The sequence below is a fragment of the Scophthalmus maximus genome, chromosome 1 (assembly GCF_022379125.1).
Source record: "Scophthalmus maximus strain ysfricsl-2021 chromosome 1, ASM2237912v1, whole genome shotgun sequence".
Lineage (NCBI taxonomy): Eukaryota > Metazoa > Chordata > Actinopteri > Pleuronectiformes > Scophthalmidae > Scophthalmus > Scophthalmus maximus.
The window spans coordinates 12,307,501-12,333,993 of record NC_061515.1 but is presented as its reverse complement, the minus strand read 5'-3'; the positions used below and the strand labels follow the sequence as shown (position 1 = coordinate 12,333,993).

Sequence of the window (26,493 nt, the reverse complement as noted above, 5' to 3'; positions counted from 1 at the left end):
CACAGGGCTGCTTGTGCCTACAGGTCTGCAGAGGTGTTGTACAATGAGAATGCATCGTGTGCAAGCATATGTTTGTATAAGTATTATGGTGGCTTGTCTACTTCTTGGAGGCGCACCTCTCTCTCCGGGACACAAACAGAGGTGTGGTGTTGGCACACAGCGAGACTTGATGACAATCTGAATAAAACGCATCGCTGTTTACGTTTATGACATGTTTATTGCCTCCCCATCATGTGCCACCATGTGTGAATTTTGTTCACCACGGGTTCCTTTTCTAGTCATCATTGTTTTGTCATTCTTTGCAGTGAGTGAAGTTCCAGGGTGTGGCTCTGGATACATCTGTCTTTTTGGGGGAAAGCTTTGAACGCGAGCACGCGGCCGTTCCCTCATGTAGAGAGAGAGAGAGAGAGAGAGAGAAAATATGTGTCGATACAAAAATGTAGTGAATGTGAAAGTCAAATAAACTGAGTCTTCACCTTGTGGGTTTAAAAAAAGAACATGTTTTCACTCTGTTTTCCTGAGCAGCCGAAACGTTCGTAAGGAAATGTTGCTGGAAAGTGCTGCGTTGCTCAAGCTGCTCCTCTTTCCACATTCCTTCTCTCTCAGGCACACGCCCTATGACAATGAAAAAAAGAAAAGGAAAAAAAAAAAAAAGAGCTGGCTGGAGCGAGAAGTTAAATCACGGAAAAGATATGTGTTGCTAGTTAATCCAGCCCAGGACAGAAGAGGAGGATCACTGAGGAAGAAGGAGCGCAGTTCTTGAACCAGCCTAGTTTCTCTTCTTTTGTCGCCCGACCTAACGGTGAGTCTCCTTTATTCTTCTTATGAATTTAAACACTGTGGCGACTGGGTGTTTGAAGTTAGTCAGGCGGTTTTCCCGATGAGTCCAGACCCTTGGCGGGCTGTAGGAAATTACCGTTTTTATCTGACTTCCTCCACCGTGTCATCAATCTCGTGTCGTTTCGGGAGCGTCTCGTTTGTCAGTGCCCAGCTCGGTGGCCACAGGGATCGGGTTCTCGTCGTCGGTCATCCAACCCCAGTCCCTTTACACTTCCAGAGAAACCGGAGGCGCGAGGAACCTTTTACTTATTCATTCGCCGTGTGTCACTCCTGCCTCTGGTCGCTCTACAAATTGTCCGGACTAGTTGAGGTGGAATGTAAATGTGGGACGCGGGCGAACCCCGACATCTCAGTTACGCGCGGCGCGGCGCGGAGAGGCGCGGACCGGCTCCGGCGACATGCGCCCAGGGGCCGTACTCGCCCCGCCGGTCGGTTCCCCACTCCGTCGTCACGGCGGTCAGATGTACTTCACCGGTCTGAATGATTCAACCTAGGAGCATTACTCCAGCGACTCGAATGTCGCTCGACCTGGCGTCACTTGAATGACGCGGGGCGCAGCCAGCCACCGGGGCGGCGGCAGGTAACGGGCGTGTGCGGGACGTGAGTCAGTCCCACCTGGGGCGAGCGGCGCGACGCGGGTCGAAGGCGGTCGATCGCCCACCGACGGTCCCGCGGTGGTCTGCGCTCGTCCCGGGACGTGTCGCTGGGGGGGGGGGCACCGACGATCCCCGGGGGCCTGCTGCGTCACACCTGTGCGGGTGGCGGCGGGTGGACTGGCTGGGCCTAACCTGACTCACCAGTCAACTAGTCCGGTCTTGTCGAGCGCCGCAGACAGTTTCAGCTCCCTGTGGGCCTGACGTCAACTCACCAGCGTCTGCACAGTCACCACGATCCCTTTGGTTTAATCAAGACGTGTGCAAATATAATATGTTCATTAAAAAAAAACAAAAAAAACAGATTTATTATTTATCCGCAGAACCTCTCTAGGTCCCGATTAAAACATCGAGGCACCAGTGACATACTGTACAATGTGGCACAAGGTTGAGGCCTTGTGTGATTAGAAACCTCTCTCACAATCAGAGCAAAAGATAAAACAAATAACCATAATAAGTATTGCTAAAATGAGCATGATAATATGACAGAGAATCAACTTTTTAACCACATTAGCAGGAGGTAGTGATTTCACCACATGCCAGAGCAGCTGTAGATCCCTCAAGGGGTGACGAGATATCATCAGGTCTTGGTGGGTATAGTTGTTTTTTAGGCTCCGGCCAATGAAGATCATCGAAGAGGGGGACTAATACTACTCTATTGCTGTAATTGTTTAACTCGTGACAATAGGCTACGTTTAGACATTGCCCTCTTATTTTTTTCTTCTTTTTTCTGAAGCCAAGAAGAACAGGAAGTCATTGAGCAACGCATCAAGTAAAAATGCCCCAAAAAAGCACAAGACGTACTAAATAAAACAACGCACAAGCATTCACTACACACTCCGCGAGGACAACTTCATGTGTGCACACGCGCCGCGAGGCCACCTCCCGCTTTTATCAAACAAACACTACTACTGCTTGTTTCTTTTCTTTTACCCTAATGCCTTCCCTAAGGCTTTCTGGTTCTGAGGCCCTGATGACCAACGGATTCTTGGTTTCATGTTTATCTCATTACACGAAAAACAGACTCTAATGGATGGTGGCCTGTCAGACATTTTGATACATGGCCTGTGCAGACACAGAGACTCTGGTCTGCCTGCTGCTGCTGCTGCTGTTTGTCTTGTAGAGGGTGTTAGGAAGGTGCTGGGGCAATTATAGTAACCTATTAAATAATAATGAACAGCACGCTGATGACAGATGCTCACTTGAATGTAGGAAAGAGTGTGTGTGCATGACAGGGAGACGTGAAACTGAATCCAGGGTTTGGGTGCCCGCTCTCACTCACCCAGTAATTAGGTTAATGCAGCAGAAGTCATAATTTGTCTTGCCCTTTTTAGATGTGTGTGTGTGTGTGTGTGTGTGTGTGTGTGTGTGTGTCTTCATATCTGTCTGTCTGTACGCCCCTGTGTGTGTGTGTGTGTGTTGCACGGTGTCATAGTGTGAGCACTGAGGTGCGACATCTGTGTCAAATGGAAGATTCGCCGGCTTCTTCAGTAACTCCGACGACACCACCCCAGGCACCCATCACCATTACCCGTCCTGTGGCCACCGCTGCCTCGGGGGAAGTTTCCAATACACGCTGGAAATCGCGCAGCAAGATCTCACCCCACACTGCTGGGATACTTATCGACTCCTCTCGAGTATCTGCAGCATTTACTCCGGCTTTTTTCATTTCTCTGTTTGTTGAGACCCCAAAATAGAAGAAACTTTGAGACCCCTCTGTTGTCAGGATACATGAGGCTGCACATGTTCTGACTGTACTTTTTAACAATGTCTACAGGCATTACATCATGTCCCAGTCCCATATAACCAAATAAAATATATGTTCTACACACAAATGTTCATAGTTTACTGTTTTACCAACAAAACTAAACTTGAATTGTCATAGCGTACTGTTTTTGCATTCACTAAAAAAAATCTATATGCTTTACTGTTTTGTACCAGCAGGAAACTATGTAATTTGTATGTTATAGACAAATTGTTACAATCAAATGTATTTGTAGTTTTTATACAAAAGTTCATCCTCTTAATCAACAGCAAATGTGCAACGAAGATTGTCACAGCCACAAATCGACAATGCTGGATTTGATATTTATTTTTATGTCTTCTCAAGTGTTCCCAGATCATTTTTTTCCCACCATCGGCAATTCGTTTTAATCTGTTGCAGATGATCGTGACAGTCAATTAATTGTGAAGCATTGGTGCATTGCTTTGTGAGACGACGTATAATATATTCCACAGCAGATATTTGTCATAGTTAAAAAAGTATAGGTGTTACTAATAAGATTAACAATGGCTCTGTTTCATTCAAGTGTCCCAGTGAGTCATGACAGTGTGACCTGGACCCTGAAACCGCAGCAGCTAACTGGAATTCAGCCATCATTCATTTCATTATTTACACATTTCTACTGTGACATGTCAACATGTGCACTGTGAAGGCCTAGTGATATTAATCAACAGTACACATACTGATGTTTTGTCACATCTGCTGGTATATGGTAGAATGGAATTGGGATGTGGCTATTTGACAACCAATGAAAGCATAGATGCTGTTCCTGGCCCTCCTGCACGTCCAACTGGCTGTGAGCAGAGAGTGATAGGAATCTGCCCCAAGTCTCCGACGTTCAGCCGAGGACTTTGCATCAAATGGTTCTTGGGTTCTCCCAGCAGAAGCAGCATTAGATGTTTGTGCCCAGGCCAGGTTTAATCTGATAGTGCTCAGCTGACCGACTGGGTCGTGTTGTTCATACTTGAGCACAGCGTGCAGTGTATTCCTACAGTGTGAGGGGAGCTGTGCCGCGGCAGACGGGCAGCAGGCAGTAATTTGAGCCTGTGGCCTCCCACTGGCTTGTGGGGATCAGATGTCCACCATCAGAGATCAGAGCTCCCTTTGTGTGACTCCCCTCCTCTTCAGCCTCCCTTCAGTCCCTCTCCCTCTTCCCCTCCCTCTCTCTCGTAATCTGTTTACCTCAGAGAGCCTCCAGGCTGCGTTCCCTCCTCTTCCCCGTCCCCTCTGCTCCTCTTCTATGCTGACATCACTTGTGTGTTTCACCTTTCGTCCATGCTTATGTTCAGAGGACATATATCAAAACATATTCAGTTTGAGTACAGTTTCATGATGTGATCTAATTGACAACAAATAATCACATGTTCTATTAGCTCAGACAATTTGCATTTTGAATCGCTATGTTAATTCTTGTAGTAACAATGTTGTAGTTTAACTGCAATCACACAGTTTTATTTCATATAATAATATTACTATTTCCACCATGCACAGCATTCAAAAAAGTTGAAATGTTTCAATATTTCTAGCACTCAATTCAAATGCATTATAATACATGGTATGATTGCACATAATTAATTGTGAAGAATCCCCAATCTGACTCGGTCAGCTGTGCGCAAGCATTCCAAGGTTATTATGAATATATATCTCTTCTGCAATGCAACCAAATGATGTGCTGAAAAACAGAAATTAGCCTTTTTTAAAAGTGTTAATGAACTCATGCTAATAAACTCAGTGGGAACTGTTGGTGTAAAAATCTAACGGCGTGATGTCTGGGTGTGGGTGATATGGACATATATCTCCTCATATCACTTTCCACACTCAAAACACGTCTCCACTTTTTGTCCTTGCCTCTGTCTCTTTAGATATGGAGTCAGCCATTAAGACCCTGGTGACCACTTTTCTCAGTTCTTCCAAAGGGAAGGAGAACCTAGATTCAAAATCCTTCCAGAAACTGATTAGCAGTCAGTTCGGCTCTATGATGGAGGTAAGTCTCTACATACCTTTTGTATTATCAAAATATCCATCAGTATCAGAGAGTTTTTTTTTTTTTTTTAAATCCTTTATTTTTTATTTTTTCAGGAAACAAATGACTCCTCTGCCATTAAGGAGATGCAGCGGGGACTGGATGAGAACAGCGACGGAAAGGTCAGCTTCCAGGAATACCTCACTCTGATTGGCTACCTGGCCAACTCCCTCAGTCAGCGCAAGAGTGGATCCAGTGCAGATGCATCATAGAGGCGTGTGAAGCTGCAGTGTTTGGGGGATCTGCAGATCATCAACCTTTTCGCTTTCCTTCTCTGCACCTTTCGCGCCTCTGCTCTCCTTGCCAAATGTTCCCGAACAAGACGCATAAATTCTTTCACAGCCGTCCATAATCATTTTCAGTCACTTCACCTAACAGCTGTGTATCGCTCTGAACTACAGCTTGATGTCCAGATCAATCTTTCAGTCTCATCATGCTGATCTCCTCTGTCAAGGACACATTGAAGGACTCTGAGCTGGGCATGTATTTTTTCATACCAATTACACAAAGAAAAATGTCCATATTTTAAAAAATAAAAGCTTTATATTAAACCCACACTGTGTGCAGGCTTTCCCTCGTGTTCCATCGACTGGTCTCATTGCTGATGTTTTTTCCATTGACTCCCGTTGAAATTGTGCTGGGAAACCAAACACCAACACTGTGTGCATGCAGTGGTTTTCCTGATATGCTTTGACCCACAGACACCGCTGATACCTGATGATACCTGTTCCCTCCGCAGCTGCCAGCAACACTTGCTAAATTTAGCCGTGACAGTCAAACTCAGCAGCCTTTAGATGCACCAACTATTGCAACCTGATCCTGACAGTATACACTTCCTATTGTGTACCACTCTGCAACACTATACATACAGTATGCACATATGGTGCGTTCGAGTGTGCACACAACAATACGCTACCCCACTGACGGACACAATATACTGCGGCAACAAGACACAAAACAAGAAGAAGCCCTTACGCGGTCCTGCTACTGTACGATGGCAGATTCAGAACATGCATTTCTTGCATTGACAGTGTTTTTGCATTCATTTTGTGCTGGTTTGCTTCTACCGTTATGATCTTTAAAGCTCATTCATTCAAGTGAACACGATTACATGTGTTTCCGTCAATGATTGTTGCTCTTCATTTATTTTTCATGCCCTTTGGTTCTCGGTGTATCCATTTATACGGCTTTAAGTCTGATGGATACATGACCAGAACTGTCCGCCTGTCCGAATGCATTTGTGCTCCGTAGTCTGTCATGTGCTCGCATGTAGTGTGCTTTGAAGGTATTTGTGAAAGCGTGCATGTGTGTGTGCGTGTGTGTCTTTGAATGAACATGTTTGCCTGTGTGTGTGTGTGTGTGTGTGTGTGTGTGTGTGTGTGTGTGTGTGTGTGTGTGTGTTCTTTGTGTTGGGATTTTTCTGCATGGCTGCCAGGTGTGATGGCTCCATTCATCGGTGCTACACTAATCCTCCGGATACTGTATCAGGCATGATCCACCTCTGCTCCAGTAAACATCTCGCCCCCGGCCGCACTTACCTGAATACCCTTTTTGCTGATTAAAATCAGACCTATTTGAACGGCTGTCCAGTTGTTCATCTTTGTCTGGGTCCTGTATTTGTTTTACTGCTGCATTTATTTAACCAATTACCGAATGGTTGCACAACAGCGCAGCGGGATGATTCAGAGTCACATAGCGAGCTGTAAATTAGGAAGTGATGAATGGTTGTCACTGCACTGTAGCTCATTATGCTGATGCTCACGAGCGACGAGCTCAACAAAGTATGAATGTTACAGACTCTCACACTGTGTCTCTCAAACTCACTATTTACTCCCAGTGGCTGCTGAGTGACTTAACTTCTGTCTAGTGGCGAACAACAGCGCGACTACGTTCAATTAATACAAAGGTGTCATCATTTTACCTGATGTCTTGCTGTAGTTACAGTACCTGTACAGTACATTAGTGCAAGATGTCGCTGACAGAGTGCGATGGTGGGTGGTTCTCACATGTGCCCACATTCAGAGGTGTGTGATGTGTAAGCAGAGAAGGAGGAGAGGGGAAGAGGGGGATGGGAAGGAGGAGAGGAGCGACGGGGCGAAGGAGGGAGAGGTGGGATGGGTGGAGTGAGGGATGTATTTAAGACGTTGTCCCCCTCAACCTCCTCATCATCGCCGTTCCCTCCTCTCTCTCTGCACCTGACCAACAGGCCAGCACCTGCTCCAGTCAGGTAAGAAACACTGAGAGAGAAATGCGAGAGAACACAACAGTCAACGCTGAAGACTGTCTGTGCATTTGTTGTGTCTTGACTGTTTCTAGGTGTAGAATTCTATGGGTGCAGCTGATGCATGACGTTTGTCCAGGTGCACCAACTGTTCAAAGTCCACGTGCAAATCAACGAGAAAGACAGGGAGCGCTTTCTGTTTATTAACTGATAACTCAGTAAATCTTTTTATCTGGACAACAGCGAGGGAAAAGTTTGCCAAAAATGTCTTTCTGATAGTTCATTCACAACAATTTGGAACATTGCATCCACCAGGAGAGACTGACAGTTGGGAAAGAGTGGTCACAGTTCAGGGGTGAGGTAGGTTCAGGAAAGGCAAGGACTTACACCTGTCCTTAGGGTTTTCTATACCATCCGGTGGAGCTGAAGTAAAAGCCAGATCAGGTTGCTCCTGTGTCCTGGTTACATCTCCTCCACTGGTTCAGCTGTTTTACCAGCTTAGAGTTTCACTCTTATCAGCTGGCTCACATGTCCGGCCTCTGACTCCGTCCTGGCTCCCAGAGGTCTTCTTCACTGGGACAAAGCAACAAACAGATTGAGGACAACTTTATCTGTGGCAACAATCTTATCAGAGCCACTGACGGGGCGGAAACTCTCCTGATGAGAAAAATGTGACTCGGGGGCCGTGCGGGGCTTCTGACTCTGCCAAATACCTCAGCTGTCACTAGATAGATATGCTCAGACACCATCTGTTTGTAGCTGCGTGTCTTTCCTCATGACTAATCTGTCAGTCAGCCTGGCGGAGTGGGGAGAAGAAATTGTGAGTGGATGCATTTGTGTTTGCCAAAAAGCGTTAAACCTCTATTGATTCGCAGCAGACTTCATGCTTGAGAGGGCAGATTTTGCAGGCAAAAGGACTGACATGGACTGTCTCTCGCCGTCTGCTCCTCCTCCCTTTCTTTCTCCCCTTATCCTTCTCCAGAATGTCTTTGCCCAACTCAGAGAATGCCTCCACCCTGGAGAACGCCATGCAGCTATTGATCCAGACCTTCCACAAGTACTCTGGAAACGAGGGGGACAAATATACACTGAGCAGGGCTGAGCTCAAAGAGATGCTCACCACAGAGCTTGGCAACTACCTGGGGGTAAGGAATGCACACACAAGGCTTCATAGGCATAAAAAAGATCCATCCTAATTTCTTTCTTTTTGTATACCCTCACACATGCAGAATGCCCAGGATAAGGAGGCAGTGGATAAGGTCATGGGAGACCTGGATTCCAACAACGACGGGGAGGTTGACTTCACCGAGTTCATCATACTGGTCGGAGCCCTCACTGTAGCCTGCAACGACTTCTTCCTGGAGTTCAATGAAAAGTCCGAGACGAAGTGAACACACTCGGCACAAAGACGCCCACTCTGCAAGCCCACAAGGTCCAGGGAGGAAACCGCTTAGACATGGGTGAAGGACATCCTGTCATGGACTTCACATGCGCACACGCACGCACACACACACACACACACACACACACACACACACACACACACACACACACACACACACACACACGTATGCATTCGTCTGCCACATCCCATCAATCCATTAAAACTGTGTTTATTGCAACGTGAAAATCTGGAGAGTTCAAGTTAGTTTCAGCAGCCGTCATTGTTGAACATGTGAATAAATCTCTCTTTCTTTTTCTCTTTATGTATTTGTAGCTCATGCAGACAAAGACATTCCCCCCTTGGAAAAAATAAATGTGACCTTTACTTAAACAACACACTACTGGTTGTAATTCTTTAACAGCAGCAACAGAAGAGTAAGAACACGTGACGGGCAGCGGGGGGCAGCAAGTGGCCCGAGTTCGAATCGAGCAGCTCTGACACGACTGTTCCATTAACTTAAATTGGCTCTGAGGCCGAAGGAATTGGATTTGAAAGAGATTGCTTTTGGGTCAATCACGGGCAAGATATCAATGTCACTATAGGGATATTATAACAAAACAAAGGTTATTTTTTTAATGAACAGGTAGGTTTCCTGTTTTTACAGCAGGATAATCAGAGATTGAAGTGACCTTGTCTGGGCTGTACACCCATGATTGTTTAAAGGCTCTGCTTCCTAAACGGGAAAAAAACCCACCGTGTGAATCTGTGGGCATGTGTGTGTGTGTGTGTGTGTGTGTGTGTGTGTGTGAGAGAGAGTATATAAAAAGGAAGCTACCAGCCTCAGTATTAGAAAGACAGGAAATGTGTCTTTCTTTCAGTTTATCCTGTGGTGTAAGATTAATGGGAAGTTTGGGTACTACACTGATTTACGGACTATGGTTATGTGTGGTGTGATGTGTGTGTGTGTGTGTGTGTGTGTGAGAGAGAGAGAGAGTGTAAAAACATGGAACACAGACACGCACTTTGGTTAATCTGAACCTACAACCTTTATTGGACTGTTCAAGGTGTGCACAGGAGCAGATTTGAGAGTCTGGAAGGAGAATGTGAGAGATGGGGGGGGGGGCTGGGGGGGGTCATGAGAGAGGGAAGTGAGAAGAGAGGAAGGAGAGTGAAAATGTCAGAGGGAGAGAGAGAGCAGCACTTTGTCGGTGTGGAGCTGTGCAGCCTACAGTTTTTACAGGTCTCTGATAGGCTTTTCACACTTGTTTGGGGATCTGCTGGGGATCCCCCTGGGTAATCCCGTCCTCCAGAGACAGAAAGAGAGAGAAGAGAGCGAGAGACAGCTCCCAGTCCAGTGCTGATCGGAGCTGCAGACGTGGCTACACGGCCGTAAAAAGCAGGGGAAACTCGCAGCGGGTGACAGTCTTTCCTATGCAGTAACAACACAGACAGTCCTTTTGTCTCTGCCTGTCCGGCTTCGCTCCTCCTCACTATCTGGATTGTTTTTTCATCCTCCCTGCCTCGGATTTTTGAAACTGTAACTTATTGCCTGGTATGATTGCTTCAGCCTTGGCCACACCGTCATTTCTCTCTTGTTTGTCGATTCATCCCCCTGCTGCCTGTGCGTCTGAAAAAGGGCCTTTTGCATCTCACTCGGTTGCCAGGGAAGACAGCGGAAATAAGAAAAAAAAAGCCGTTCCTTGATAAACATTAAAAACTGCCCTGATGAAATAGTGTTTATAGAACGCAGGTTAACATTTTTCTAATTGGACTAAATGTCAGCAATGTGTTTGTGGAAGACCAGATAAGGGAAAGAGGACTGGAGAGAGGTTGCCAGAGATTAATAGAAAGGGTGGGGGGAGGGAAACACGCGCGCGCACACACACACACACACACACACACACACACACATGGTGCGCTCTCCTGAACAATGTATCTGACAGATATGATAATGGATTAGGGTATTGGGCACGCATACATGTATGCATATGCTTTTAAAGTTAAATACATGAACAGAATCCAATGCAGAAATACAGTAGATATGCTTGGAGAGAGAGAGGACCGGAAAGGAGAAAACAAAGCAAGGAAGAACAGGTGAGACACTGTCTTACTCTGATCTGATAATCACAGCAATGACAGAAAATAAGCAGTTGTGAAATTACATATTACTACACATAATAGCTTAATTTGCATGATAAAATCTCCATCCATCCGCATTTTGATTTACACTTTCCAATACTTAAGTTTCAAAATCCATCATGGAGAAATCGTATTCCGCTGACCGTCCTCTCGGAAGTCCTGTCCACCATCTTAGCTCAGATTCCTCAACTCCTCTCACTGCAGCTCTGCTCTCTGTTACACAGGCTACTGCTGCTCTCTACTTACTGTGCAAAAAAACCAAACTGTCCATGCATAATCTATTACTCTGTCCCTTTGACTTTCATCTACGATGCGCCCTGGCTCTTTCTTTTGTATAAATATGTATTTTCCTTCGCAGTCTGTTGCTTGTATGCATATTAGGTTTATGTGTGTGCGTGTGTGTGTGTGTGTGTGTGCGTGTGTGTCACACCGTGTAGTACAGTTTATATCACATTCTTTTAAATCTATACAATCGTACAACACGTCGTAGCTTCTCTATCAGCAACAGACCCTTGCATGAGCTAACACAGATAAATCTTCAATATATACTCAATGCTTCACTGTGGTAAGCTGCAAAGCTATGATAAAATATACTGAATCATTTCACTGACATAGTGGATTTCTGAAAAAATTAAATTAATGTAATAAGAACACTCATATGAGCCTTCCTTCCCTTTCTGATTAGCTCACACTGACATCAGTCAATATTGTGAATGAGTTATGTGATAGTTGAAGGAGGGCATGTCAGTTGTCAATTTTAGCAGTGAGCAGCAGACGGAGAGTGTTGATTGGCTGGCGTAAGGTTTGACAAGGAGCAATTCGTGGCATTCTCGCTCCCTGACTGGCTGAAGAGGAGAGCAGGTAGGGATGTTTCCAGCAGGAAGGGGGAGGTCCATTAAACATCTGGACAAAACACTGCAGGTAAGAGTATGATGGCGTTTTCCCTTTTCTTCATTCCAGAAAAACAGTTGTTCATTGCAAAAAATGTACTATAAAGGTAATGGGCGTGATGCTGTTCAGTTCCAGTTCTGCTTCCGGTTCCATTGACACCCAAAAAACCCCAGACCCGCCCACATCCCAACCTCTGGCCTTTTTTCTGCTGTGCTGATTGGTCGGGGGAGCTGTCCGTCAGAGTGTGCATGGCTGGGGGGGTGGTCAGCCTGGCGAGCTGGTGATGGTCTTGACTGTGTAATTCTGGAAGAGCGGCTGCATGAACATGCCCAATGTGCCGAAGACACACACAAACACAAAGATCCACAGGAAGAGGCGGTCGATCACCATGGCAACATACTTCCAGTCCTCGCTCACCTGTGGATGGGGGGGGGGGGGGGGGGGGGGCATAGGGGGCGTGGGATGAGGTGGACAGAAAGTTTAAGGTGAGCAGAATCACACTCGCCCACATCCTCTCATTCTCACACCTCTCTGACTTTATCTATGCAGGGGGTTAATAGAGGTGAAGGGTTGATGTGCGCTGAGACTTGTTCTGCCACAAAGCACTGATGAGGTCCAGCCCATGTCAAGGAGGAGGAGAAGGACACGGGAGACGAGAGAGAGAGTGATGGTGGGCAGCAAAATCCTCCCCCTCCTGCTAATGCAGGAAAGGGAGAATTTTAAAACAGTCGGCATGGAGATGGGATAGCAACTACGGCGATGATGGACAGAATTACATAGGATTGCTAATTCCCCCGTCAGTTTCTATTACTCCAGGAGGGAAGCCTGGTCTCCTAAGATGCCTTGAGGGAAAGCGATAAAAAATGCCACCCTCACCGCCGCCGTCTTGGCTCCTCCATCACAGTGCTTTTCCACTTGTACTCCTTCCCTATGCACACGTCATGCCGCTGCCATAATTGCATGTCTGTGTTGAATATTCAGAGGGCTGTGATTACGTCACCAGATCTGTCTCCTTTGCTTATGCTCCAGAGTAGTCCCCCATGCGTTTCAAATGGCAGAGCTAAGCGGCACGGCTGTGAGGCTCCATCATCACTATAACATGATATGGCGCCGAGATCAGACGGATCTGTGCTGCTCACAATGCTTTTTTATGGTTACCAGCATTTTCCCATGAAAGAAGGTGATTTGTGATGCGATGTCATCCACATAGAGAAATGATGATATTTTACTGTAGTATGAAGAAGAGCCAGAGCGACACGTTGGCTGGCTCGTATTACCACCGAATCTGATTCTTACAGATATATTGGTCTTCAGGTGTTTGACGGGATTCACTGGCAGCATCACCAGCATGTACATTTTACTTTGTATTACAATATCTTACTATCACCATAACTACTGTTTCAGGATTATATACTTCTATATATTATGTTGTATTATATATATTATATAATCATTCATCTTATTTAGTCAAAAAATATAATTTGTCTATGTGTTATATGTGTATGTATCTTGAGATGCTTACTGCTCCACTATGTCTCCCCAGTTTGTTGCCGTCTTTGTCTTTCTGCTGCAGCTGGATATTACGTGAGGTGAAATAGAGCTTTTTAGCTAATGGTTGCTAAAACAGCTGAGTTATAGAGCTGAGGGAAGCGGCAGAGTCATGTGGGTTTATGACTATGAAATATATAGTATCATAGCCACTTGAAAAAAATGTAATAAAAAAGATAGAAAATAACTATCACTGTCATTTCTGAAAATAGATAATAGTGAACAATACATATATTTAATCTGACTCTTTACCGCAACATGTTTTTATGTTATTTACACACACAAAAAATGTATATTGTTATTGTATTGGTTAGGTTCTAGTGAGAAGCAACAGAGATTACTACAGTAATGATGTCAATGGCATTCACAGTAAATATGGAGTAACACTCACACTTTGATCATCATCTTCACTCTTCATGTGGTTGGCGATGAAGCGTACTCCCTCCACAGCCTCCTCGAAGCCTGGACAGGCCTGAGCCAACAGGGCCTGAGTCAGAGCAGGACCTCCTGCTGCCGCTTGCTGCCCCCTTGGCAGGTTCCCAGAGCCCCCTTCCCTGCCCTCCCTCACCCTATTCAGACCATCCATGGATCCTCCCCCTGCTCCTCCCAGATCCCCTCCAAACTGTTTAACAGAAGCTCGGTTCACATAGCAGGTACAAGGGTCACTGTCCTCTTTGCCGAATACCCCTGTGGAGGTTCCCCCTCCGTTCCCGCTACCACTCCCCAGCCCGAGGCCCACCATCAAGGCCCCTGCCTCCCCACTGCGACCACCCTCTTTTTGCTCCTGGGCCCTTCTTCTCTGGCGCAGCCGCTGGCGCTCGCAGCTGTTCCTGGGCTGGCGCATAAAGAGTAGGGCAGGAAGCTTGTTGAGGAACACCAGTTTAACCCAAGGGGGCATGGTGTGTGTGGTGGGCGAGCGGTGGTGCACATTGAGCACACACACGCTGGTGACGATAGAGAAGGTGACCAGGACCATAGTGAACATCAGGTACTTCCCCACAAGAGGCACGTCCAGTGAAGTGGGCGGGACGATCTTGGAGATCAGCAGCAGGAACACAGTGAGCGCCAGCAACACCGAGATGCACAGCGTCATCTTCTCTCCACAGTCTGACGGCAGGTAGAAGACCAGGATGGCCAGCGAGGTGATCAGAACACACGGGATGATGAGGTTGATGGTGTAAAAAAGAGGCTTCCTGCGGATGATGAAGTCGTACGTTATGTCCACATAGGTGGGGTCAGCTGGGTTCTCATTCCGTCGACCTGGCAGGGCAATGATGTCCCACTCCCCACTGGGCGTGAAGTCATCCATGCTAGCCACATCAGCACGGAGCACCAGATCGATCTCGGTGCGGTCGTAGGTCCAGGAGCGGAAGCGCAGCGTGCAGTTCTGCTGGTCAAAGGGGAAGTGCTTGACCTCGATCTTACATGCTGACTTATAGATGGCCGGGGGCAACCAGAAGATGCTGCCATCGTAGGAGACCACCGCATTAGAGTAGAACGACACCTCGTACACCCCGTCGGCACTGAGAGACATGTTGAGAGAGGTAAAGAGGAGGAGGCGAAAGACAAAAAGTGGAGAGTCAAACATGAACAAAAACATTTGTGGTGGTTTAACTATTTAACAGCTTTGTAGACATGTATTCTAATGAGAAGCCAAGTTCCTCCAGGTCTTGTGAACTGTGGGACGTGATGATACGTATCATTATGCAATACATGCTCGTTGCAGGTTCTCTATAGGACGAACACAAACAGACCCATACGTACACATGAACACAGACCCAGAGGTTACGAGCTTGAGACTCAGGGTCACACACACCTGCTGTTACAAAAACAAGGAACGAGGAAGAGGATCGAATGAACATGTAGTCTAGACTGAAGAAATTCAGCTCCCAGGTCAGATCTGGGTCGAGTTAAACAGCTCAAGTTAGGCACTTCAATCAGAAGTCCGCTGAAAAACATCAAAACAGTGGATTGAATTTCCACTTAACCTCGAGATTTTGACGAGAGAACTCATTGATTATGGCTCAAAGTGTAAGATATGACTTACAAAAAAAAGTTATTCATCATTTCTGATCATTTCTTGCACAACTGACCCACCTACTCAAGCACAGAGAAACACTAACTTTCCAACAAAGTCAGAGATAATTCTCCGGTCTAAGTGACTGACAGGAGTTCGAGGCAATGAAGAAGACGTGGAGGACAGCGAGGCGACCTGGGGTGCATGGGATTAACAGGATAATTTCACCCAGAGTGAGGTGGGTCAGCAAGCTTTTAATCTTTACTAAAGTTAAGACTGGAGCAGGGAAAGAGGAGAGGGCCCAGCAGATCACTGTGAGCTGCTTTACATAAGGTAGACTGACTCTCAGTTTCCATTACATTAAGACACGTGGTCGGTAACATCCTTAACTCCCTCGACATACAAGAAAAGTCTGATTAAAAACCAACAGATTAAGTTTCTGTTATCATTACATTGGATTAGACACAAAATCAGATTATTTTACATACATGTGATTTAGCACCATTTCTACCCATATCAGCCAGACCAACCCTTAAATCCATCCCAAATCTATTAATCTAACAACTATAAATTGTTGTTTATAAATTGTGCCACTTGTGCCATTCTGCAAAGCAGTTCCTATCTGCAGTGACACAAAGGAGTGTCAGTAGTAGTAGTAGTAGAAGTAAACAGGAGGAGTGAGAGGTCCTGTTTTCAGTGTAAAATCTTTGTTTTTTTCGACCAGTCATAAACACAGGTCTGATTGGTACGAATCTTTAACAAAGCCTCTGATTGGTCAAGTGGATTCAAAATGGATGGCTAGAAGAACGCTAAAAACAACAGTAGCCTTTTAAGACTTGAAAAAAGGGATAAAAATGATCATCACAATCTTTCAATGTTGGATTTATCATCATGAACATGTTGTAGAAAGTCTCCGAGAAGACACTGAAGTTCCAGGCCGCGCTGCAAATCTTCTGAAAGGGCCACGATCGTACGGAAGCCCCGCCTGGAAGGGGGCGAGTGTTAGCTTCCGGACAAAACAAACCGTAAGTAGTTGCTGGCATGAACTGATCAAATGTTATGACGACTCTTATAACATGACGCATTTTCTGTCGCATACGACAGGTTCGGGCTCAGACAGTTATAACTAGATTTATAGTTTATTTGTTCCCATATTCCTAAAGAAAATTGTTATTTGATTTAACAATTCATCATCATAAAGTCATCAAAATCAATTAAATTGGCAATATTGAATATTGTTTCTTTGTTTCCTTGTGCAATATATGGTATGTGAACTTGAAGGTACATTAAACCTTTGCTGTAGTTATTGCCTGTGGTTGGCAGAATTAAAACTTACAACTACTGTTTGTATTTTCGCTTTGAGGTATGTAACTTATACTTGATGTCATTGATACTGTAAGTATATAACAGTGAGTAATGTTCATAAGCAGAGCCTATAAATCAAGATGCAAGATGGTTATTTATCAAGTATCTCTGCATTCATAACACATAAACATCACTCATTCTACACGACCCAAAGAGAAAAAAGAGCAGTGTGTGTTTGAATGTGTGACTTTATGCGCTAGGTTTCTCTTCATCCGTCATGACTGCATCTAATTAATTTACTTGCATGTACTGTACATGTATATGCACCAATCTAGTGTGCAGATGAATACATCTTCATGTATTGTGTCTCATGAGGGCTGCAGATACTGTACAGTAATGTGACCTGAGCGATAGGAGCAGATCACAGTGTATATTATTATATATATTATCCAGTCATGTGTGGCAAGTCTGGAAGTATAACACGCTTGAACTGCTGGCATGTCATTAATGTTCTTATCCACAGTGACTTACAGAGGTGGAGTTGCATGATAGCGCCAGGGAGTTGGCTTCAAAATATCATAAGTTTAATTCAACAAGCTGTTATTGTGCTTGTTTGTGATCATGTAGGCTTCCATGTGCCCGCATCTGACTTCTGGGAGTCGTCTGAAGTGAGGACAGGAGGGTGAGTGAGTGACTCACTTGTTGTAAAGCACCACGTCAGGCAGCCAGATGTGTTTTGAGGGCAGCCTGACCTTCAGCATCCCATCAAACTCCTCAGGGACCCAAGTCAGACGATAGTCCTGCCACTCCTGAGGGTCAATAAACACACAGTGCTTAGTCAGTCATCAGCACATCGCACAGCAGCACTGTGAAAGTCTTACAGTCGGTGGTCAATATAAAACATCAGAAGCCACATACGTCTATAAGGGAACATCCTGTGCTGTCTGTCCTCCCTATGGATACGTCCTACCTTTATCAGCCCTGACCCTGAATGGTCTTTTAAACGCACCCCGGCCATAAACCCATCAGCTTGATTAAAAAGGCATCTACAGTGAGGCTGCTCCCACGATTGTGCACGTGTGTGCACCAGCAAGCATCTCTGCGTCCTCTGCGTAACCTTGTGTAAAGGACCAGCATTATCTTGTTCTGTGCGTTGTGGGTCAGTCATTGACATCGCCACTCTGGAGCCTCTGTGGCCTGTAAAGGCAGCCCTTTCTGGACCTTCTATGTCGCTGCCATGTTGGCGCTGTAAATCCCGCACTGGGTTGTTTGCAGGAACTGTGATGCATTGTGGTCATTACAGTTTGTCTTGACTCGGGACAGTTGTCCTTGCTTCCCTTGCTCAACAACAGCGAGGAATCCATAGAGTACTGATGGCCATTCTGCGCACCGCTCTGTGTCATAAATCCTAACTTGCCCAGGTGCAAGTGTATGTGCATGTGTGTGATCACTAGACAGAAAAATGCATGAAGCTATACACAATCTAATCAAAAAGGCAGCGTCCATGACGGTGACATTATATAGAGAATGGCTTTTGAGAGAACGATCATTTGTTTGATCTAAATTTACATCCAAATTGAACATATGATGGTGTCATTTGTTCTAACACCTGCCCTCAAATTCAAGCACATGATGTATACATTGTGTGTGTGTGTGTGTGTGTGTGTGTGTGTGTTTGTGTGCGTGTGTGTGTATACACCTACACGCTTCACCATGTTTAAGGCCTCAGCTGTGAGCGTAGAAGAGCCAGCCATTTAGAAGAGGGTCAACAGTTCAGTAAGAGTCACGATATTCGATGGTTTCACAGTATGAGCTTATACGGTAGGTCTCATCCAAAATCACAACATCGACTGAGAGACAGTGCTCCTCTGTGTTTGTGCTATGCGCTTTTGTTATCATCAGTTATGATGAGTTTTTGGATGCAGAACAGAATAAGCCGTGTTTCTCGTTCTCATAAATGTCAACTGGGTTCTAATATTTCTCCTGTCAGATTTGGGTTTTTCGAGGACATGCATATTTTGACGTCTCTCTCACTTGTCAAGAGCGTCACCAGTCTACATGTCAGGAAACAAGGCAGGATTAGGCTCCGTCAGCCGCAGAACCAATGAAACGCGTGGAGTGCAGACTTTCCCCCTCCAGTGACTGCACCACCGCACATGCTGGTGTGATATTGGTATGACAACACTATGGTGCTTGATTATATAATAATATAATAATCAGCATGTATAAAGTAGGGAATTGTAAGAGCATAAGTCCTCTTCTGTTCTTTTCTAAATACTGTGTCTACATTCCAAGCCCTGGAATCTGTGATTCACCTCTGCTGACCTGACTGTCACACTGAAATCTGAGGTAAAATCAAAGCAAACGTTTTAGTCATTGTTTGGTCTATATTTTGATAATCTTTCTCTCTTTACCTCTCTTTCTGTGTGGTAGAATGTGGAGTGGGGAGTCTCACCTGAGTTAGCCAGACATTAGTGGTCATCACCTGCTCTCTTTCGTGCTGTAGAGAGAAAGAAGACATTAGTGAAGAGGGTACTGCCCTGATTCAGTGACTTTCAACAAGCTGTAGAACATATACCCGACCAATGAAAAAAAAAAAGAGGCATTACATGAATACAGTGAGGGCAGGATATCCTGACATTTAGTCTATACAGGCTGAGTCATGCTTCAGAAACAATGGCTCCAACCCTTTGCAATATGAAACTTGATAGCATCTTTCATTAGGCCCTTTCCGACTTGGTTGGTGTAAATGTCTTTCAGGCTCCATCTTCCAGTTTGTAACACACGCACACACACACACACACACACACACACACAAAGAAAACTGAGGTCAAACACAAACCAAGATAAACCTGATTATGTCCTCAGGATTAATTTCTCAGAGTTTATAAGAATCCTCCAGAGCCGACGAAGCCATTATACAACTTTTTTCATAAGCTGAGTACTACTTAATATAATGAGCCGACCAATCTTTTTGTGTGTAAAATCACTGGCGCGCCACTTTAACCTACGCAAGGATAAACTAATTTACCCCTGTGGAGCATTATTTTGGAAGACAGCAGTGATTTTAATTTTACCAAACCTAAGCCCATTCCACAAATGGAAACCTTGAGCAACGGGAGAACCAGAGTTGCTTGTCCACTTCTATAGTACTTTGTCAGCAAAGGAGCCACAACCACAAACGCAAGAACACTACAGAGAGGACAAAAGCTAAAATTAAGAAATCTAAAATACTCAATCCACCATGAAATCGAGACCACTGTGATGAAATGACTTTGATTGTTTAATTTAAGAATAATGATACAAGATTGAAGAAGATGTTTGAATTAAAATGCTTGTGAATTAACTGTTAATCTGCTGACTAATTAGAAAACGGTAAAAAAAAAAAAACGGAAATGAGAGTTTGGTGTAAAGTAGCAAGACCGCTGAGTGGACACAGATGGCTGAAAATAGGGAAGTACTGAAACTGGAATAAGATGTTTTGATTTAAAATAATTGGTTGAAGGAGGAACAAAGCAAACCACTAGAACTTTCCAAGATCAGCTAATTTGTGTAACGTTGCCTAGTCAAACCACACTTACAGTAAAGGGGCAGTAAGTGATTTTGGAGAAAGCTTGTTTCGGACTCACACCCTTGGGTATTAGAGACTGACACATTAACCCACTAGGCCAAAAGCCCTGAGTTGCAGCTCCATCCGCTAGCACGTCTCCTAACGTGTCGACGTGCGATGTTTACAACCTGAACTCGCAGTGTTGTGTGGTGCAATCCGAGCCATTTGTTTTGTTTTTGATTTACAGAGCCAGGGCTGGAAATATTTGCTAATTTTTACAAAACGTGTATTGCTTTAGAATCGCTTACTGCCCCTTTTACTCTGCCTGACCTATCTGGTGACAGGAAGTGATGGAATGGAGGATGTCCAGTTTAGGAGGTACCAATGAAGTATTTACAAATTAATATAGGATGTTCTAATCTAAAGCCTTTTCCACCAACAGGGAACTGGTTCCGTTCTGGGTTATTTGAATTTTGGAGCTGTAGTTTCCTTCAGTTTTGAGCAGAGCCGTTGTAACCATGGACACGTCTTCCAAGGGCCACACAACAGAAGGATGTTCAACAGAAGTGGCAAGATGGAGGGGTGCATCGATTACCAACTTCTCATCTTCATACGGAAATGTAGAAGACTGTTACGTGCAAGACAAGTGGTAAGAAAAAAAAGCCCCAATCTGAATAGCAATTATAGGGATATAATGATGAAATTATTGAATACGTTGTATCTTGCACTTGTAACTACTGGATGAATCTTCACTATTTGAGATGAGTGATTCCCTTTGTTGCAGTGATGGAAAGTAGACGTGGGCTTTGTGCTGTTGCAAGTCCGGATAATGCCAAATTGGGTTGTAACTACATGGTGCTTGTGATGATTTAGTGATTTTATTGGTTTTTCCACCAGGCTGTGTTGCTCTTGTTCCAGCTCAGTTTCTTGATTGATTGCGGTAGGAAGGGAGAGTCAGCAACTAAGGTGGTTTTAAATTGATTTTGTGATTAATCCTTGCCATGGGTTATTGTAGATGTGCGTTTGGGTCTATTTGAATAAATAATGTAGTCGATTTGCAAAGATGTAGTGGAAAAAGTGGCATTGCTGCTTTATTTGAGTGCAAAATATGAATCCTTCTTTCCCAGGTTTCCGTATTTTTTCTGCAAAATTTCCCATAATGCTCTGAACGGATGCTCTGAACTTGGCGAACAGATCCGTAGTCAAAATGAAATGATGCATGCTGAATCATGCTGAATCACACTCTTGCGGCGAAAGGTGCACACAAAGCCCTGACGTGTGCACACACACTCACCACACTGATGAGTTGGGCCAGCGACACCATCAGCTGCACAGTAACCAGCTCGGAGCCATTAGTCGCAGGACGGATCAGTTTGTTGTAGTGGGCTGGGTTTAGGAGATGCTCCACCAGCCGCTCCTCCGTGTCTGCCCCGAGGCCGCCTGTAATGAGAACACATTATCATCGTCACCATCATCTGTCTCTATCTGGAGACTCATCGCTTGAAAAGGATTTTTATCATATCAGATACACTCTACAAATACACAGGGGTAGGAAATCAGTTTGGCCACGGCCACTGTCACTCCCAGCACAGAGAGATGCACGGCTATCCATGTGTATTAAGAATGCAAAGCCTTTGAACCATGATATTACTCATCACTGGCGGCTGGAGCACGTCAGCACAGCTCGATACACACTTCGTACCAGATCTGACATCATTAGAATGAGTCAACCAGTCTGAATGTCTCTATCACAATCCTCTCTGTCTCGGTCGCTCTCTTTGTGCCTCTACTCTGTCTCTATCTATTTTCCTCTGCTGTGTTGCACTTCTCTCCCACTGCCAGTCTTTTGTAGATTTGGGTTATTTTCACTCCATCTTTCACTCCCCTCCCTCCCTCCCTCTGTCCACCATCCCTCCTTCTGTAGCCGACTGCAGTTGTATCCATGTGAGTGGTCGAGTTTGGGCAGAGCGGTCACAACACCAGGAGGGAAGCCGTTTTCTCTGAGAGACATGATGCAAAGAGAAAAATAACTCTTCTGCACCTCCTCCTGCCTCCCCCCCTCTCACGCTTCTCACTCCCTGCCTCCTTGGCAACATCCTCATCTTTGTAATACTTCTCAAGTATTAGAATTAGTTTTCTTTGTTATGGGTTGTGTCACTGCAAGCTGAATATCTTTGGGGGTTTAGCCATTTGCAAAGAATAAGTAATCTGAAGAAAATAGTTTTTTTCTGATGTCAGATCAATTCGAAATGAAATAATCCTTTAGCCCTGTAGTACATAGTGCTAGTTTTTCACCATTTTACTGAAGCTCTGAATTACTGTAAGTATTTCAGAGCTTCTCTCTGACACACTGTCCTCCCCCTCTATCCCTCCCTCGGTCTCCACCTCACCCCCTCACCCTGTTACTCGCCCTGTGGCGCTGCTGTGTTCACTGAACAGGAAAGATAGCCTCTGTCTCTGGATCAATGAGGATTCTATTCATTCCCGTAAACTCAACACGTGATTCCTCACCCTCTCTCTTCTTTTTTTATCTTCTGTTCTTTCCTGCATCCTGTCTTTTCCTTTTCTTTTACACTTTCTCCATCTCTCCATCTTTTGTGCCAGCCCATATTTTCTTTACACTCTGCTCCCTGTCTCCCTCCGTCTCTCTGTCTCCCTCCCACTCTCCTTCCTCTTATCTCCATCTCCCTGTCGCTGACAGCCACTGTCCGTTTATTGCTCCTTCTCTCGCTTATTCAACATCATGAATACGCAGCCTGTCAGCACGTGTGCGTAGCGCTGTGGTTGTTTATTGTGCACGAGCGCCGCTTTGCTTTTTTGTGTGTCTTTTTGTGTGCTCATATTCATGAGGGAAATAAGTATTACTGTCTGTGTCTGAGCCACATGGGTAGTGTATATATTATTCCCAGAAGCACAAGGCAATAACACTGCTAGATGAGACAGAGAGCTGATACAATTCACTTGAACAATGATGAAGCAGAAAACATCCTCATCTTTGTAAGGCACGCTCCAAATGTAAATAATACTTATATGCATAAAAAACCCCAATATGACGACTTTTCCTGTTTTTTACAGTTTCCCTGTAAAAAACAGTTTGAGAAAGGAGAACCAAATTATATTTGCTTTATGTCTTACATCATGTTCATATCAAGCATCTTGATGCACATGAATGTAAAAAAAAGTTATTATTATAATCGGTGGTTCCAAACGCACCCCTTTACGTGATGTCATATCTTTTGAAGTAACAACAATGGGAGTAATTCAACGTTTTGGTCACTCGAGATTACTGAGCCCATATTTACGAAATGCAAAGACTTCACAAGACAGACAACAGACCAAGGAGCCCGTCGCTTTTGTGTAATTCTGGCAACAGTTGCAGACATGTATTTCTTTCTTTTGAAACATTGCCTATTAATCTGGATTGAGAGTATTCAATTATTGCAGTAAAACAACAAACTGAGAGAATTGTGCAGTCTTGGCTTGTATCCACTCACTGAATCTTTTGGGCTCAGGATGAAAGTCTGGACTAATATTTTATGGCACTGCGACAAATTAGAGACAGAAAGCCGTAGTCTATTCTGGTGTTTCTTATCTGCAGAAGAACAAGACTGAAAAAATACCCACACTCTGCTCTGATCGCTGCATGTTTAACAGGCCCGCTCATCTGCAGGACTTATTAATGCATCTAAACAGAGACTGATCGCTCCCTTTCTCTGTCTCCACCGTACGACACTCCGTCACGCTAAAGGCCGATCTGAGTGGTCGTAATGTCTCTGGTAGCTCCGGTTGTGTCCTGGTTGTTTTCCAGTGCAAATATTGCAAACTTAATGTGACACTATGAATATTTCAGCAGGGCTGGAGGTAAGGAAGTTACACACCGGCATGCACATGAACACACTGACACAGCACAGGAAGGGATGAGATGGTAGCCATGTTTACCATGTGCGAGTGCCTCACAACTACATCCATTTCTCTTCCCTTCCTTCAAATAGCCATCGATCTCAGCATCATGATGGACCCGAGGACGTGTGTAGATTTTGGTGAAGCGTGTCTTTACAGAAGCTCTTTTGATCATATCCAATGATCGATTGTTGGATTTTACAGCATCTGTTTTTTTTATAGTTTACAACGCTACTTAGAGGCCAAGAGGCCATGCGCTGTTGAGACAAATGTGGAGAAAATAAGGGCGAAGCGAAAGCTAAATTGAATTATCCCACTAAGACTATAACAGTGATGATCTCTCAAATGAGAAAAGGTTGGATGGGAGTGGGGCTGCTCTCTGCTCTCCTCTCAGTGCTCTGCTAAAGAGGATTTTTGGCTGCAGCTGGGACCTTTCATGCTGAAATATTCTCAGATCAATAATGGAGAGATCCATTGATCTACTGGCAACACCCAATTGGCTCTGTAGTGCCCATAGAACTGAGATATTAATATTGATCTTCCATCTAGCCGCAACATCACAGCAATCCAAAACCAAAGCCATACCACTGTGGACTAACTGATGGTGGAGGCTTTATTGTCATCAAATTCAAAATACATCGAATGCAAGTCGAGAAAAGCCTGTTGAGTGTGTGCTATTGTAATTATTGATAATGAGGAGGAGGAGATACATTTTTAAACACCGCTACTAACATGTTTTATGCATCTAAATCAGCTTCATATGTATTTTTTATTCTTATTGTCATTGCCACCATAATTTTAAAACTAATATTAATGTATTCATAAAGTCTCATTTTGTGATACAGGACAATGGAACCATGACAATCACCACAACCCGCTGCCACGTTGTGTAGCTGCAATTTTCCATAAAATAGAAAAGCTGCACCTTAGGTTTAAATATTTTCTAATAAATAGGTATAGAACCAATATTTCTTCAGTGAGGCAAAATGATACAGAACAATCACATCTGAGGAAATTCAAGGTGAACGTGTTGAAGTGTTTAGATACTAAATCATCTGCATCTGAAAAGCTTCGCTATCAGTAGCTGTGATTTAAAGTGTCCAGAAACCCTCATATTATGATTAAACAAGGCAGCTGTTGGGGAAAAGATGGTATGGCTGTTCTAATGGCGGTGCCTATTTCAGGGATGTAATAAACAGATCACTTGAACTGCATTATGCTGCTCATAACAGCTATTATTGGGCTACTCCTAAATCCTGAGGCTGTGTTTTCACCGGGTCGACGCCTGGCGCCCGAAAGTAATATGTGCACATGCAGTGACAGGAGGTTGTCTCTCTGACATCTAAATAGTAATTCAGACTCAAAATCATTACTTCCTGTTGATAAGCATAATGTTTATCTAGTTTTATTGTACTTTGCCAGGCTTTGTCAGATGTCAGGTAACTCCAACAGTAAAAAACAGTTTACGTTTTATATATAGTAAGAAAATAAGTTATGTTACATTGAATACCCAACATATAAGCCGTGTGCTGCATAAGACCACTTATATAGACCACCATATATATATATATATATATATATATATACATATATATTCTCAGACAAAGTTAGAATTAAAACTCTTAACTTTCCAAATGTCTCTTATCTGCCTCTTCTTCTCCACTGCTTCAGTTTCTATTAAACCTCTGTGCTCTGCCTCTGCTTCCCTCTAATCTCCAGGCACAGACCGCTGTGTGCTGCTACTACTGCTGCACATTCACTCACACAAACACACTGACTCTCTATCTCTCTCTCTCTCTCTCTCTCTCTCGCTGTCATACACACTGTCCCACACACACACACACGCACACACACCACTAATCTTCCACAAATCACACATGAGAGCACACCGCTTCACACACACGGAATCACACGTTCCACATCACACAAACCTGATACAAACGTAGGCCTCCGTTTTGAGTCTGCTGTGCATTTCTAGTCACAGATGTAGCCCCTGTGCATGCGCTGACCTGATCCTGTTGCTGCCGAGCATTGGGATTTGGTCCACAGAGATGGAAACAGAGAGAATAGAGACGGAAAGAGACAGAAAGCGAGCGGAGTAGTAACGTGCAAGTTGAGGCAGCGCCGAGATCAGAGAGCCGGAGCGGTCTAGCATAAAAGTGACGACAGGCAAAACTGACTGAGCAGAACTTTCTCGACAGTAGCCCTGCCAAGGGAATGATGAGTTGATACTCGCTCA

The 26,493-nt window shown here is 44.6% G+C and overlaps 3 protein-coding genes and 1 long non-coding RNA gene across 6 annotated transcripts in view; 3 read left to right on the top strand and 1 right to left on the bottom strand.

Moving 5' to 3' along the window:
* The first annotated feature begins 643 nt into the window (after positions 1–643).
* si:ch211-105c13.3 (uncharacterized protein LOC325758 homolog) lies at positions 644–5,854 on the top strand. The gene is made up of 3 exons (XM_035630951.2): positions 644–802; positions 5,139–5,260; positions 5,356–5,854. The coding sequence occupies exons 2-3, from the start codon at positions 5,141–5,143 to the stop codon at positions 5,509–5,511; spliced, it is 276 nt and encodes a 91-aa protein (XP_035486844.1). The 5' UTR covers positions 644–802; positions 5,139–5,140; the 3' UTR covers positions 5,512–5,854.
* A 1,589-nt stretch (positions 5,855–7,443) lies between these two features.
* On the top strand, positions 7,444–9,299 carry s100t (S100 calcium binding protein T). 2 transcript variants are annotated; one of them, XM_035630927.2, is made up of 3 exons: positions 7,444–7,526; positions 8,503–8,665; positions 8,750–9,299. In XM_035630927.2, the coding sequence occupies exons 2-3, from the start codon at positions 8,504–8,506 to the stop codon at positions 8,909–8,911; spliced, it is 324 nt and encodes a 107-aa protein (XP_035486820.1). In that variant the 5' UTR covers positions 7,444–7,526; position 8,503; the 3' UTR covers positions 8,912–9,299. The 2 variants fall into 2 exon arrangements, with proteins under 2 accessions (XP_035486820.1, XP_035486829.1); XM_035630936.2 differs by lacking the exon at positions 7,444–7,526 and adding an exon at positions 7,568–8,340.
* A 627-nt stretch (positions 9,300–9,926) lies between these two features.
* chrnb2 (cholinergic receptor, nicotinic, beta 2) overlaps positions 9,927–26,493 on the bottom strand; it is a 20,275-nt gene continuing 3,708 nt past the window's right edge. For both annotated transcript variants that reach the window (XM_035630900.2, XM_035630890.2), the window contains exons 2-6: positions 21,649–21,794; positions 19,260–19,304; positions 17,504–17,613; positions 13,874–15,005; positions 9,927–12,351 (exon numbers count right to left, since the gene is read on the bottom strand). In XM_035630900.2, the coding sequence (XP_035486793.1) occupies positions 12,199–12,351; positions 13,874–15,005; positions 17,504–17,613; positions 19,260–19,304; positions 21,649–21,794 (1,586 nt within the window). In that variant the 3' untranslated portion in view covers positions 9,927–12,198. The remainder of the gene's footprint in view (positions 12,352–13,873; positions 15,006–17,503; positions 17,614–19,259; positions 19,305–21,648; positions 21,795–26,493) is intronic.
* The window catches only part of LOC118309163, a 15,844-nt gene continuing 10,150 nt past the window's right edge, over positions 20,800–26,493 (top strand). The window contains exon 1 of the long non-coding RNA XR_007031350.1: positions 20,800–21,003. This is a non-coding gene — a long non-coding RNA (uncharacterized LOC118309163). The remainder of the gene's footprint in view (positions 21,004–26,493) is intronic.